Source organism: Lytechinus variegatus, chromosome 9, assembly GCF_018143015.1.
Source record: "Lytechinus variegatus isolate NC3 chromosome 9, Lvar_3.0, whole genome shotgun sequence".
In the NCBI taxonomy this organism is placed as follows: Eukaryota; Metazoa; Echinodermata; class Echinoidea; order Temnopleuroida; family Toxopneustidae; genus Lytechinus; species Lytechinus variegatus.
Genome location: NC_054748.1, coordinates 30011187 through 30025670, shown reverse-complemented (window position 1 = coordinate 30025670; position 14484 = coordinate 30011187). Strand labels below are relative to the sequence as shown.

The 14484-nt window shown below is 35.1% G+C and overlaps 1 protein-coding gene across 1 annotated transcript; it reads left to right on the top strand.

Annotated features, from left to right (window-relative positions):
- The first annotated feature begins 6028 nt into the window (after positions 1-6028).
- On the top strand, positions 6029-14132 carry LOC121421595 (retinol dehydrogenase 8-like). The gene is made up of 5 exons (XM_041616349.1): positions 6029-6293; positions 7837-8016; positions 9718-9811; positions 11018-11152; positions 13428-14132. The coding sequence occupies exons 1-5, from the start codon at positions 6029-6031 to the stop codon at positions 13666-13668; spliced, it is 915 nt and encodes a 304-aa protein (XP_041472283.1). The 3' UTR covers positions 13669-14132.
- The last annotated feature ends 352 nt before the right edge of the window (positions 14133-14484 follow it).

The following is a 14484-nucleotide window of genomic DNA, read 5'->3' as shown; positions in this document are numbered from 1 at the left end:
GTTCAATCTCTAGGGTGTAAGTTTAACACCTTAGGGTGTGGTCCTCTATTAACACCAATTGGTGTCAGTTTTAACACCACAGTTTTTACAGTGCACTTTTTGTCGTCATTGTAATCATATCTCACTAAGCAAATATTGCAAGCGTGAAGTGGGAGCTGAAATTTTTTGAAATGCAGACCAAAAAGAGGGGCATTCTAAGACTTGTTTGTGGGAATCCATTAAGACCATACGTATTGCATCAGCCATTTTTTTTTTATTCAGACCAGAAAAAAAGGACAATAATATAACTGTTCATGGAAGAGAATTCATAAAAAGCAGACATATCTCACCAATCCTCTAATGCGAACTTAACCCTACCTAAGCCGGGCTTTTTTGGCTGTTCTATGGCCGTGGGGGTTAATTCAACTCCACCCCCCCCCCCCCCCGAGATCTCGGCCGCCGATCGCGTGAGCGCCGCAAAAATTTGCACGCTGGTAGTGTGCGATGTAATCTACAAGGCTGTATGGTAAAATTTTCCAAAATAATGAGATTTTATTTTATATGAATTAATTATGCTAATTTATGCATAAATCATACTTTTTGCCCTAATTCACTAAATAAAGCTTCTAGAATTCAAATTTTTGGTAAAAATATTCTTTCTGGCATTCTTAACAATCGCAATTGAAAAAACTTCGTTTTGGAAATCAATTTCTTATGTTTTTTATTGTTTTATGAATTTCTTAAGTATTTCTATGTTTTTCAACCTTTTGTTTTTCTTTGTTTTTTCACCAGATTTATTGCACAACCTTTTTGAAGCATAATTATGCTAAAATCAAATGATTTCAGCTGTTCAAAGTAAAAATAATCATATCTTTATGAATAAGATGAGAAAACTCAATTTGCATTGACTTTGTACACAAAATCACGTTTTGGAACAATTTTTGGTCTGACATGCACTTAAAAATGTTGCGTAATTTCAAAACCGCGTACCCGAATGTCGTTAATTTGGTCTCAGAAGATGCGCAAGACTTTAAAATATATACTCTGTGAGTGGCGCGGTCAAAAAAATTTGCGCGGCGGAATGATCACAGAAAATGTTGAGGGGGTCGATTCAACCCCCCCCCCCCCCCGGCCATTTTAGAGTTAAGCACGGACTGGAAATGTTTGTATTCAGACCTAAATAGGGGGCAATCATATAAAGCAGTCATGCAAAAGAAACATATGTCACTATACTGTCATGACTGTATAAAATTACAAAAACTCGAGGTGCGAGGAAATATATTTGGTGTATATTGTCTTGACAACGGGATGTTTAAGTAACATTTAATCACCTTTAACATGATTATTTATCTCATTAACGGACAAGTATACCCCAACAAAAAGTTGATTTGAATAAAAAGAGAATAATCCAACAAGCATTACACTGAAAATTTCATCAGAATCGGATGTAAAATAAGAAAGTTATGACATTTTAAAATGTGGCTTAATTTCATGAAACAGTTATATGCACATCCTGGTCGGTATGTAAATGAAGAGACTAATGACGTCACCCACTCACTGTTTATTTTGTATTTCATTATATGGAATATGAAATATTCTAATTTTCGCCCAATTGTCAAGTAAAACAACGATTAATTCCTCCCTGAACATGTGGATTTTGCATTGGTTTATACTATATGGTTCAGTCAAGTCGGTCCCTATTGTCAAATCTGTAAGAAATGAAACATTGTACAATTCAAGCAATAAAAAACAAAAGAAATAGTGAGTGATGGACATCATCGACCGCCTCATCTGCATGTCGCTGAGTTGTGCATATCACTGTTTTGTGAAATAATGAGGGAAACTTTAAAATGCCATAACTTTCTTCTTCTAAATCCGATTTTGATGAAATTTTCAGCGTTCTGCTAGTTTGATTTTTCTCTATTTATTCAAATCAACATTTTTCCGGGGTGGACTTGACCTTTAAACAGAACGTGCGAGCACCAGGAGTAATGCACGCATAGGTACTTAGCAAATTATGTTTAAAGTAAATGTTTAAGTACCATTTAATCACCTTGAACGGGATTATTTATCTCATTAAAGGACAAGTCTACCCCAACAAAAAGTTGATTTGAATAAAAAGAGAATAATCCAACAAGCATAACGCTGAAAATTTCATCAGAATCGGATGTAAAATGAGAAAGTTATGACATTTTAAAATTTCGCTTAATTTCACGAAACAGTTGTATGCACATCTTGGTCGGTATGCAAATGAAGAAACTGATGACGTCACCCACTCATTGTTTATTTTGTATTTTATTATACGGAATATGACATATCTAATTTTTGCCTAATTGTCAAGTAAGACAACGATTAATTTCTCCCTGAACATGTGGATTTAGCATTGGTTTATACTGTATGGTTCAGTCAAGTTGGTCTACTTATTGTCAAATCTGTAAGAAATGAAATATTATATATTTCAAACAATAAAAAACAAAAGAAATTGTTAGTGAGGGACATCATCGACCGACTCATCTGCATGTCACTGAGTTGTGCATATCACTGTTTTGTGAAATAATGAGGGAAAGTTTAAAATGCCATAACTTTCTTCTTCTACATCCGATTTTGATGACATTTTCAGCGTTCTGCTAGTTTGATTTTTCTCTATTTATTCAAATCAACATTTTTCCGGGATGGACTTGACCTTTAAACAGAACGTGCGAGCACCAGGGGTGATGAACACATAGGTACTTAGCAAATTATGTTTCATAAAGTTATGAAAAACTATATCTTATACAAATAATGTAATATGATATACATTATATAATATACAATAACTTCTTCTTCCACTACTTTTCTCTTTCTCTGTCCCTTTTTAATCATTTTCTCCCATTTTTTTTCTGCCAGCCGATTGGGGGAGGAGCACGTACCCCATCCCCCCCGTAGTTACGCCACTGCCATCATCATACAATCAACTTTTTTCTCAATATTTTGATATCTGCTATAAGACGAACACTTCATGCATTGATGAGCAATAGAGTTTAAAATTTTAATTGTTCGTGATACGACAACCGTGTTTATCGACAATTGGCTCATTAAAGCACTTCTTTTGTATTCTTTGTGATCCTTGAAATAAGAGTTAATTCGGATTCACACGTGAGTGCCTGTGCATACCATTTCTGACATGCCTCAGTATTAATTGTTTGTAATCTGCCACGCGCGAACGATTTGCTAAGATGTTGGGCTTATGTTAAGATGACATTCCACTCTTACCATAATATATCAGAAAAAAATGATAATTGTGAGATCTGTCTCTGAAAACGGGATTTCATTTTTTTGGGACGCACTAGACTTCCCCACCAAGCCTAAAATTAGTATTTTATCATAATAATACCATGATATGCAAAGTCTACATTATTATGTATTTGCTTTCAGATATATAATCGTTATCATTTCTTGATTACCCATTCACCTGAGCTATTTATAGTTCTTAGATTATTGATTTAGAGCGATTGAGGGTTGAATATGTATGACAGTTTGATTTCAATTATTATAAACTCCAACTTTATCAACAAAGTCACTTTAAGGGCAAGTGGTACGTGATGGAAAGGAATGGACGACAAATGTCAGAAAAGGTTCGTTGACATGGTTGAAGACATGGTATGATGTAAACATGGTTGCAGATATTGTATTCAAAAAGACCAAAATTGGATGTGCACTGCAGAAATTGCTTATATGGACTGAAAAATTTATAATTAATAGAAAGGAATAAAAACCAGTCAAATTCAGGAAGACACTTTTAGGATATCTGTGATTGAAAAACAAAAGTCATTTGATTCATCTCCCGGGGAGCCTAATCATAACACAGGTGAATAAAAGGACATTTAGACATTGCTTCGGGTCACTTTGTCACTAAGCCCTCAGGTTTTATCTCAAATTAAAGACAAGTCAATGTCAGTTCAATGTCAACTATCTTCATTAATGTTTGTATTTGACAAGACGTGTCAAGGGCACGCAAATGATCTTCTGATGTTGTTGACACCCCCCCCCCCCCCTCCCATGGAGAAGTTTATTGTATTTCCTACCGATCCCACCTTACATAATTGAAACCAAAGAGCTTAAACACAAACACCCACACTCCGCATGCACGCACACACACTACCAAACTCACACCACCCACCCACAGACACAACATCCACCTGCACCCACACACACCATGCAGCTCGGGAAGGTGCAAACTTTAAGAGTGACCAATCACGATTAGCAAAGCACCTGGCACAATCGCTTATCTGACCAATCAGAGTTCGTCATCCACTTTACATGTACAGGTGAACTTGGATAATACACCGTTATTCGGACTTTTGGTCTCATTAGGCATGAAAGAAAACGAACCTTGTAATATAGTTTGTTGCAATATATATCACAGACCTGAATTTCTTCCTTCATTTCTTGTCAAAGGACCAGTCGCTGAAGTTCTTCTTGCTGCTTTCTGTCGCCTTTTTGTCAAGTCTCCTTGTGCATCCCGTATCAACAGGTAAGTCAAGTCGAGGGAGCGATCAGCACCAATGCTCATAAAGCCCTCACTCTAAAAAATATTGGGTAAAAATGCTCCATGAGGTAATTATGTGTCCAACCAACATTGGGCATTTCTTTTTGGTATTTTTATCTATCCAGTGTGATAAAAATTTTGCCCATCCTAAACTAATTGCTCCTTATCTGTTAACCTTGTGGTGCACTCAACCCAGGTGAGGTAAATGGGTACCGGTAGGAAGTAATTCCTTAAAAAGCTGTGTGCGCTATGAACGCCTAGCTTAGCCGGGTAATATAGAAGCGCCTTGAGCACCTAACAGGGTGGATATGTGCGCAATATAAATACCCTATATTATTATTATTGTTTATCTCATCATTACCATCATTGTTTAATAGCAAATAGTCTTCTTGGGAGCCTTCTTTGGAAGGGCGATTTGCTCTTAGTTTTCTTTAATATATTTCTATTTCGATTTAAAGTTTTGCGCTTCATCGTTTTAAAGCATAATCAAACTTCCTCTGTACTGCAGTCAATGTCAATACTTGTTCCTTTTTGACCAAAACCAATCAAACAAAAAACATGTGTATTTCATTATTAGAAGGAAAAAACAGATGTGATAAAATGATTTGAAGTTTGAATTTGGGGCACTATCGGATCTGTCAATTCCTTTTCACCATTATTTGAAAGACAGAGTTGATATAACAAAGAACGGCAAAATATATAAAGTTTGCCGTTGTGTTATGATTCGGCATTGAGGAAATTATTACAACTTTGAGATAAAAACAAAGCTTACACTGAAAGGCACATTTTTTTATTCGTTCGCTTTGCTCGCCTGAATTCCATTTAGAATCATCACGCGCTACTTCCCCCTAAGATTTGTAACGCCACTGCATCCCTCTGTTAAAGAACAGTTGTCCACTGACCATGCTGAACGGTTGGAAATCAGTATTGTATTTTTTTTTCTTCAACTTTTAACATAATCTGTGTTTGGTCCAAGTTTGTGTTTGCAATTTGATAAGACAGCCAAGGTTCTAAGCCAGGGGTCATGGCAATTTTTCCCACACCATTGTTCTTTTCTGTTTTCTTTGAGGAAACTGATCGACTTTATGTCGAAAAAAAAAATCAATAATTCTTGATAAGGAAATCAACATATACGTTGCGACCCATATAAGTTTCAGCCGAAACAGACAAAAAATTACAAAACAGACGTTTCGCATCCAAAATCACTCGCGTTTAGGATTTCGGTACGATTTCATAGTTTTTAATGATGGTGTTTTCAATTACTCTTTATAATATTTTATTTTGTTATTTTTATCATATCATGTCTTACTGTGCGAAAAAAATAAATACATCAACTAAAATTAATTTAGGGTAATGATGTCACAGGCCAATATTTACATGTAGTTCTTTTACGATATAAAAAAATTGATTTTTTTTTAAATCTTAAACACTGATATTTCAAAATGAGTCTTCAAGCCCAAGGTTATGCATTTGTAATTCAATCCGTGATTCTTTATTTATAGAAAACGGACCCATCCAGAAATGGCCCAAAAAGTTACGCTCATTACAGGCTGCTCCACTGGCATAGGGCTCACTATAGCAGCAAAACTTGGCAAGGATGCAGCGAAAAAATATTTGGTTTATTCAACCATGAGAAACCTGGGTAAAAAGGGTGAACTTGAGGCTGCCTCAGGTGACGCCCTCAACGACACGATGATTATTCGTCCTCTCGATGTCGTCAATGATGACTCGGTAAAGAAGTGCGTCGATGATATCATCAAAGAACATGGTCGAATTGACGTTGTCAGTAAGTCAAAGAAGAATATGCCTTCTATTATTTTTGTTATGATTGTGCTAATGATGAATTAAACATTTCCTGACACTCGATCGATTCCTTATTCTTCGATATCTAGTCTTAAAAATCCCACAATGACAAGCGATTGCAATCTTATATAAGTTTATTATTTATTTATTTTTCTGTTTGGACGATTTTATTTGCCATTATGTCCTTGTAAATTAATTTCATTTCAGGCTTCGCCGCTATGATGATTTGATTCTTATCAATAAATCATATCTACCAACCTATCTATAAATATGGATATATAGTAACAATATTTGTAATACTCTATATCACTAAAATGTCGATATTATATGTCATAATATAACTTGATATTCTCAGCACAATGGGTAGACTTCGTTATTGACAATTTACCTTCCATTGTCATTAATTTTTTATGAAGGTCATATGATTGAAAAACTGATTGAAACAAAAACAGATAAGACTAGCTCCATTTGAATATATTAATCGAATACGAATGACGTTTTCGTTGATAACATGGTTAGGTTTCTTTAACTATTAAATCATTTGGCATTTTAAAAAAAGTGTAAGTAACTTTATCGTTTAGATTAACTATCTACTACTAGCATGAAGAACAATGCTATACGTATTTTTAAACAGTTCTATGAATAAAACGGGGTAACTACCCCAATTCGTAATCCTATTTTCCGATTTTGATGACATGTTTAGTTATATGCAAGTTTAGACATTGACATTCTCTATGTTCGAAACTCGTTTTGGTTTTATGGTGCTCAGACGCGGCTAGCATCCACTTCCAAAGTTGTATTTCATTCGAATATTTCGTTTGAACCATACAAATTATTGATGATATACTCGAAACCAAATTGAAGTGGAATCGTCCTCATTGGCACAAGGAGATAAAACTAGGCAACATTTCAAATGCTCCTTTTTGCGAACTTTATCTGATAAGGCCGGGTTAGACAGTTCAAGTGTAGCCAAAAGTAGCAACGGCGCGACGGCTGGGGCCTACTCGAAAATAAAACAAGCATGTTGGTAAATTCTTTTATCGATGTATTTCTTTATCAACACATGCACGTGTTGAAGGTTAGGTCACGTATAGTAAATAAGAACTACAGAGAAATAAATTTCCTATCTACTGGTAATTAATATAAGCTCCTCAATATGTTCTATATTTTTACAAAATATTTTTTACTGCCATTTTCGCTAACATTTTCAGGCGTGAAACCTATACTCTTTAAAAAAGAAAAATGTTCGAAAGGTAATGTCACATACCTAGAATCCACCGGAATAAGCTCTAAGTTAGATCGTCCGTATACACCGGAATTATATGCGTATATATAATATATGTGTATGTATATGTGTATATATATATATATATATATATATATATATATATATATATATATATATTATATATATATATATATATACAATTATATATATATATATATATATATATATAATTGTATCTCTCACTATGCTTACTTTCTTAGTTTCTCATATCTTTCTCCCCGAAAAACCCTTTTTGCAGTTAACAATGCTGGTGTCGCCTCATTCAACCCGATCGAGTTCTCACCAATATCAGACGTTCGGGACGTGATGGAAACAAACTTCTTCGGCGTTGTCCGCATGATGCAGAACGTACTACCCTACATGAAGGAACAGCGCTCGGGACATATTATCAATGTTAGCTCCGTTGCTGGTGTCCTAGGTATCTACCTTTACAGATAACAGTTTGAATATTAAGTTTAGTTTACGATTCTTACCGAAAATGCTAAAATTAATAAACTGATACTCGGGTTTTTTTTCTAAAATATTCTAAAGATGAGGCGGGATGGTGAAGAAGGGTAGGAGGGGTCGTCTGCAGGTAAAGCAGTATTCATTGAGTGCTTGGAATAAGCCAGTTCACGGTTAGCTCATGATCAACTTTTCTCAAATGACCTTTGTGATTTTACATTAGGATAAGCACTATCATTTTTCAAATCTAGATGTTGCGTAAGCTTTCCCGGTTGAGTATTCAAATTCTAAGAACTAAAGGCATTGTATAGACCAGGAGAGTGTTGCATCAAGGAGGTTTCAAATGAGATGGAGTAACAGCAAATAAAATCTATTTGAACAAGGTTAAAAGCCGCCAGCAGAAAGTATGTCAGGCATGCACTTTGCTCAACATCTCGTGCAATTGTGTAGACAAATGATTTCCGCATGATTCTGCAGCTATAGGTCATATATAAAGGGAAACATGCAATTGTGATGATAATTACTTTTTCGCCACATCTGGTCTGGTTATATGTGTAGTACATAATTCGGAGGTATGCGAAAATAAACTATGCAATATGTCATGAAATATGACTCAAATTTCCTCGACTGGGCATGTGCGGGCACTCATCTGGCATATACAATAATGAATAGCAATATTCCATCGACCACATTTGAAATTTTCATTTGCCGCAAACGATCGGAAAAGTGTTAAAATCTGGTTTCAGCGAAGGTCAAATTCTTACTTTTTCCACTAATTAAAGGTAAATTGATATAATCTGGGCAAATATCTTAGCGTAATAGTGCTTGGTTATTGATGTCTTGTCATGCGTACAAATTTCTGTTTGTTTATTAATATAAAAGATGGAAAATTGATCCAAATGGATATTCGTAAAATTTCACTCGTCGGATTTCTTCACTGAAACCAAAACTGGCGGCTTCGAAGGCTAACATCAAAAAGGTCTTAACCTTCGTTCTTTCTTTGTGCTTCTTTAGAAATGAACAGCTGCTTGAATAAATGTGTTGCCTGTTGGAACTCCAGTCATAGAAACTTCTTGGTTGCATCAACAATTTTGTCCGACAAGTTGTTAGATCTGACATCTTTCTCTGAATCTGATTGGCTGTGAGGCATTGTTACTATGGTAACTGTCGGATAAAATGGGACTTGTCGGATAAAACGTCCGACAAATCCTTTCATGAAACACTCCCCAGGGGAATAGAATAGTACATCGGGGATAAAGTTTGGACATCTGTTTTATTGCCTGCCTTTGGCACATTTGACTATTGTTTAGGCTACTGTCAAATACCAGTGATTATGAAGGCTCAATTTATTACTCTTCAGCTTGGATGTGACAAAATGAATATTTTGAAAAGAATACATGAATAATCATCAAATCACAAATGCCTATGTCAGTGAATTTGAAAGCCACCTTCCTGGTCTATCTGAAATGACCTTTTCTGCTCGTGCGCAGTTTACAACCGTGAACAGGCTCATTGTTATCATATCACTCAATTTCAGGTAAGACGGAATTCATGACGTGATATTGAACCGGAAATTACTTTCCAATCTTTTTTAACAATAGGGGCGTGGCACGGGGGTTAGGTAGTTCGTCAGTAAAATATTTCTATGACCCTTTTTTTTTAATCACCCCTCTAGCTCACCCTTTTTATGACGCGTACTGTGCTTCTAAGCACGCAGTGGAAGCGCTTACAGAAACAGTGGCTTTAAGGATGAAACAATTTGACGTCAAGTAAGAATTTATCGTCTTCATTCCTCATACTTCTCATCTCCGTCTTCATTAGTTAACTCTTTGCACGCTGAATTATTTTTTTGGGAATAATAATGACAATTGTTTCCATGTTATTTACATGATAAACAATTGACACTGATGATTATTATATTTTTGCCACTTATTAGCTTCTTCAATGAAATTAGGGGAGATGACTAATTATTAGAATTGTTGAATTAATTAGTACGAATGTGCTAAATTGCAACATCAGCATGCAAATGGTTAAATTGTGAAATTATGTTTTCCTTAAAATAATACATACAGTACCCATTCTCCTTACAAATATATCTATCAATTTAATGATTTAGCGTCTATGTTTTTTAACAATCTGCCTATAATTATGATGACTTTCCCTTTTCTGTAAATTGTGAATGTTAAAATGATTCGGTTGTATGTAATTTTTGTTGGGAATTGTAATTTGAGCACACTCTATATATGATTCTTTCCTAAGAAAGTGATCACAGTACGAAGTTTGTTTGAAATGAAAAACTGTCCTCCGCAGCTAGGGCCACGAAACCGGGGACTGGGGCCTTCAGCCCCTCCATTTTTTCCTAAACCGTGTAAAAAAAACACCGTAAAAATTGTCATCTGATCATAGTTTTGTATGTTCAGCCCCCCCCCCCTTGACTCAGCCTGCTCCCACTATCAAAATCGCGGCCCCTGTTTAGAATGATAAGAACGGAGCAAAACAGAGAGAACACATTTTTCGTCTTCCTCCTCATCTTCATCATCCATCATCATGTACCATATCTTCCATAATAATCATCATCATTGCCAATATTCTCCTCCTCATCGTCATGTTTTTAACATGTTATTATCCTCACTGTTATACTACTGGCCCTAACATCCTTTGTGATATAAGATAATCATCTTTTCTTATTCATTGTGAAGCAATATTGTCGTCATCGAGAGTGACATAGATTAGTTTCTCAATATATAAATATATATATATACATATATGTATACCTAACATGCGCACAAAAAGAAAAATGATCAAACATTGAACGCAGAGAAATCGGTTTTAAAAACAGGTAAACACATTTTTATTAATAAAATTAGAAGTAAAGATTGAAGGCAGTCCAATATAGGGGTGGGTACCTGTTTTACAAAAATTGTGAAATGTTATGTTGTATGTTGTTCATTCATTTATCTATCCTCTTTTTCTAGAGTATCATCCGTAGTACCTGGTCCCATTGCTACAAACATAAACGAAAACCTTGTGGAAGGGAACCGACTTCCACCAAGACAAAAGATTGATCCTATCACCAGAGAACAACTCCGATACCTAGCTACTCATCAGAAGTAAGGAATGAGGCAGGGAAGGACCTTTTCCTTCTCTTTATTTTTTTTTTTTTTTGGGGGGGCTTCAGGTTTCTGAAAAGTGTGATTAATGGTATTATGTTTGATTTTTTCTCTGTCTTTCCTGTTAGTTTTTCATCTTTTTCAAGAGGGCCCCTACCCCCACCCCGATTAATCCATGGCCCTGAGATGCTGACCCAAAGATTTTTTCTAGGAGTGCAGCGTACGATGTTGTACCACCTGCAACCCCCCCCCTGAAAATTGGGTTGGTATGTTAAAATGTAAAGATTTGACTCAAATCTGCTTTACTAGGGAGCGAAAACCTTTTTTTTTTTGGGGGGGGGGGTTCTTTATGAAATTTTATCTGACCAAAATTACCTTCTTTTCAACAAACCAGCACCCCCATTTTAGAAATCGTTCTAAGACCAATGCTGCACAGCAAAAACTGTGGTGTTAACCGGTGTACATAGAGGACCACACCAGTTATTTTACACCGGTGTTAAATTGGTGGTGTTAGTTTTACACATATAGGTGTTATTACAACACCTTTTGTTGTTACATGTACACTCTTTGATGTTATGTTTAATCTCTAGCATGTCTAGGGTGTAATTTTAACACCTCAGGGTGTGGTCCTCTATTAACACCAATTGGTGTCCGTTTTAAAACCGTAGTTTTTACAGTGTGGGTCCGCCCCTTAGATAGTCTAAACTAAGTGCTTTAAAAACAATACGAACTCGTGAAGGAAATTGAGTTAGAAGTAGTTAAAAATAACAATTTGATTTAATAATCCTATTAAAAGGCAGTTTACAATGAATTGAGTGGTTTTACATGTACTGTATGTGGTAATTTGCAAAAAAAATCATCTCTATGGATAATATAATCATTTTAGTGCTTCAAAAAATCTTTAAGAATAAATTTACAATCCAAATCAAATCATATCAAACGATATTTAATACAGTTAGAACCCCCAGCTCAGAAATCTAAAGATATTTTTTCAGTCGCACATACCGCACTGCAAGTGTCTTTACAAAATTGATCATATTTTTCATTCCTGATTTTTTTATTTATGAGTAGCATTCCAACACACGTCAAACTTTTTCAACAACGAATGTGTTAATGCCTTTAACAGAATCTAGTTCACGATCTTTAATCTAGACCTAGCCTGGCCCTTTAATAGATTGAGAAACCAAAAAAAAATACCAGTGTTGGGCTACAGGTAAACTGCGTTATCTTTCCGGCCCGTCCAAAATCTAGCCGTGTTATCTGTATAAATATTTACCTGATAGGGATTTGATCTCAAATGGAGTGTGCCAGCGCCACAGCATTGACCTTTCATTTAATATCTAAAAATCTATGCCAGTTATTATCACTCCGAAGTAATAATGACACAATGATCTGTGGCGTCATTAGCTAAAAAAAAAGAACAATTGAGGTGCCGAATATTGCCTATCGGGCAAGATTTATATAAAGCTGCGATCGAGTGAACTGACCGAGCACAATTTTCGTCATAACAATTAGAAATAAATTTTGTGATCAATTTTGACATAATATTATATTTCAAATTTCTATCTTTCTTTCACCCGTTTTCTTTTATTTTCTTGGTGGTGAAGAAAGTGGATGTACGCCACTTATAATGACATTTTTCCGAAATCAAAATGACAATAAATTGTTTCTACATAATAATTCAATTCAATTCAACCATGGTTTATTTTGTATAAAAACAGTACATGTTACAAAGCCAGAAGGCTGAAATTAACATGTTAACAAAACACGTTCACAAGTCATGGATAAAAGCAAACAATTTACAATGTACATAGATAATAAATACATTTTAAAGAGCAAGTGTACATAAGAATTCATTAAATAAAATAGAACGAAAAAAGAAATGCAATATTAAAAAGTGATGAATATTAGACAATTAAAAATTCAAAATCAATTGGATTGAAATTGAGACTAAAACAAAGGCAAAATTTCGAGTTGATTTGAGGGTAAAAATTTATTTAGAATTTAGTAAATCAATTAAATATGGTATTGCACTTTTTCTAAAGCGATCTGTTTTGCATTTTAAATGAGCAAAGTTTGAAACACTCCTTAATGAGATTGAGACATTTTTCCTTTTTGGTAGCCAGTTATTACAGTGAGGTTTTTTTTAAAAGAGACTTAGCAAACTCCATACACAGTCTTTTTCGTCTTCTTTCAAGACATTCTAATCCACATTTTGTTAGTGCAAATTTATGGATAATTATTTATTCATTTATTATTTCACTTATTCACTTAGATATCACTTTGAGAATGAAGTCCAGCCCGTAGAGGAGGTTGCTGAGATCGTTCAGAAGATCATTGAGATGGACCTTTCTAACGGGCCGGTTCGGTTTCAAACCAGCGACTATGTACGAGAGAGAGCCGACATGAAATATTCGGATTTCGGATCTGTCACGTGGATGAATCATATTCGGAAAGTCATCTATGAGACGGCCGATTCCGATTCGAACCCGAAGCAAGATGAATCCAAGGTCTAATATGTATATTTTTTTTTCATCAAAAGTTGGACTGAGCTTGTTCTCTCATGCAATTTATTGAGAGTTTGAACATTTTTCCTGGGGAAAAGTCATGAATCTCGGATAATGGTGCCCCCCCCCCCTGTTTAGAGGAGTTCTTGTCATTTGAAATCGAACCTCACTCTTTCATGCTGATATTCAATTTTCGACTTGAGTGAGGGTCTTTGAAGGGGCATTGTGGGAGAAAGTCGGATCAGCCATTGCTTGTTGCAACAGAGGAAGACAAAGAAAATAAACTGTAAAAAAGAATATCATGTGACCAATTAAATATGAAACGATCATCCTCTTTGAGTTGATTCGACTTTAACTTTATTAACTGGTTCAACCTTATTTCATTTGTTATTTATGGCTCTTTCTTCTTGATTGCCGTGGCTGTCAAATTCCAAATTCATCAATTTGAACAAAATTCAACATAAAATGAAAAAGGTTGGGTTTTTTTCATCAAAACTTGTTTTTTGTGGAGGTATAAGTAGAGATATTTTTTTTTACAAATTTTCACCTATAAATCAAGATTAAGGGTTTTAACTTTATTAGGTCCAAACATACATGTATCATGCTAGTCACACTGAAACGTCACAAATATACAGTGCGTCCCAGAAAAAAACGAAACCGAGATTTAGCGATACTATAATAACTTAATCACAAATACAATGGACAAATGACCTACCAATGCAAAGCTTAGAATCACTTCTTTCATCTGATATTACTCATATTATTCTTCATTCACGCATGAGTGAGCAAAAACAATTTGAAGAAAGGATACCAAAAACTCATTTG

Bases quoted from the DNA above. Each gene is read 5' to 3' on its own strand.
- LOC121421595 (XM_041616349.1), top strand. From the start codon at position 6,029: ATGGCCCAAAAAGTTACGCTCATTACAGGCTGCTCCACTGGCATAGGG. The intron at 9,812-11,017 runs GTAAGAATTTAT...CTCTTTTTCTAG, and splicing joins ATGAAACAATTTGACGTCAA to AGTATCATCCGTAGTACCTG. The intron at 11,153-13,427 runs GTAAGGAATGAG...TTATTCACTTAG, and splicing joins TACCTAGCTACTCATCAGAA to ATATCACTTTGAGAATGAAG.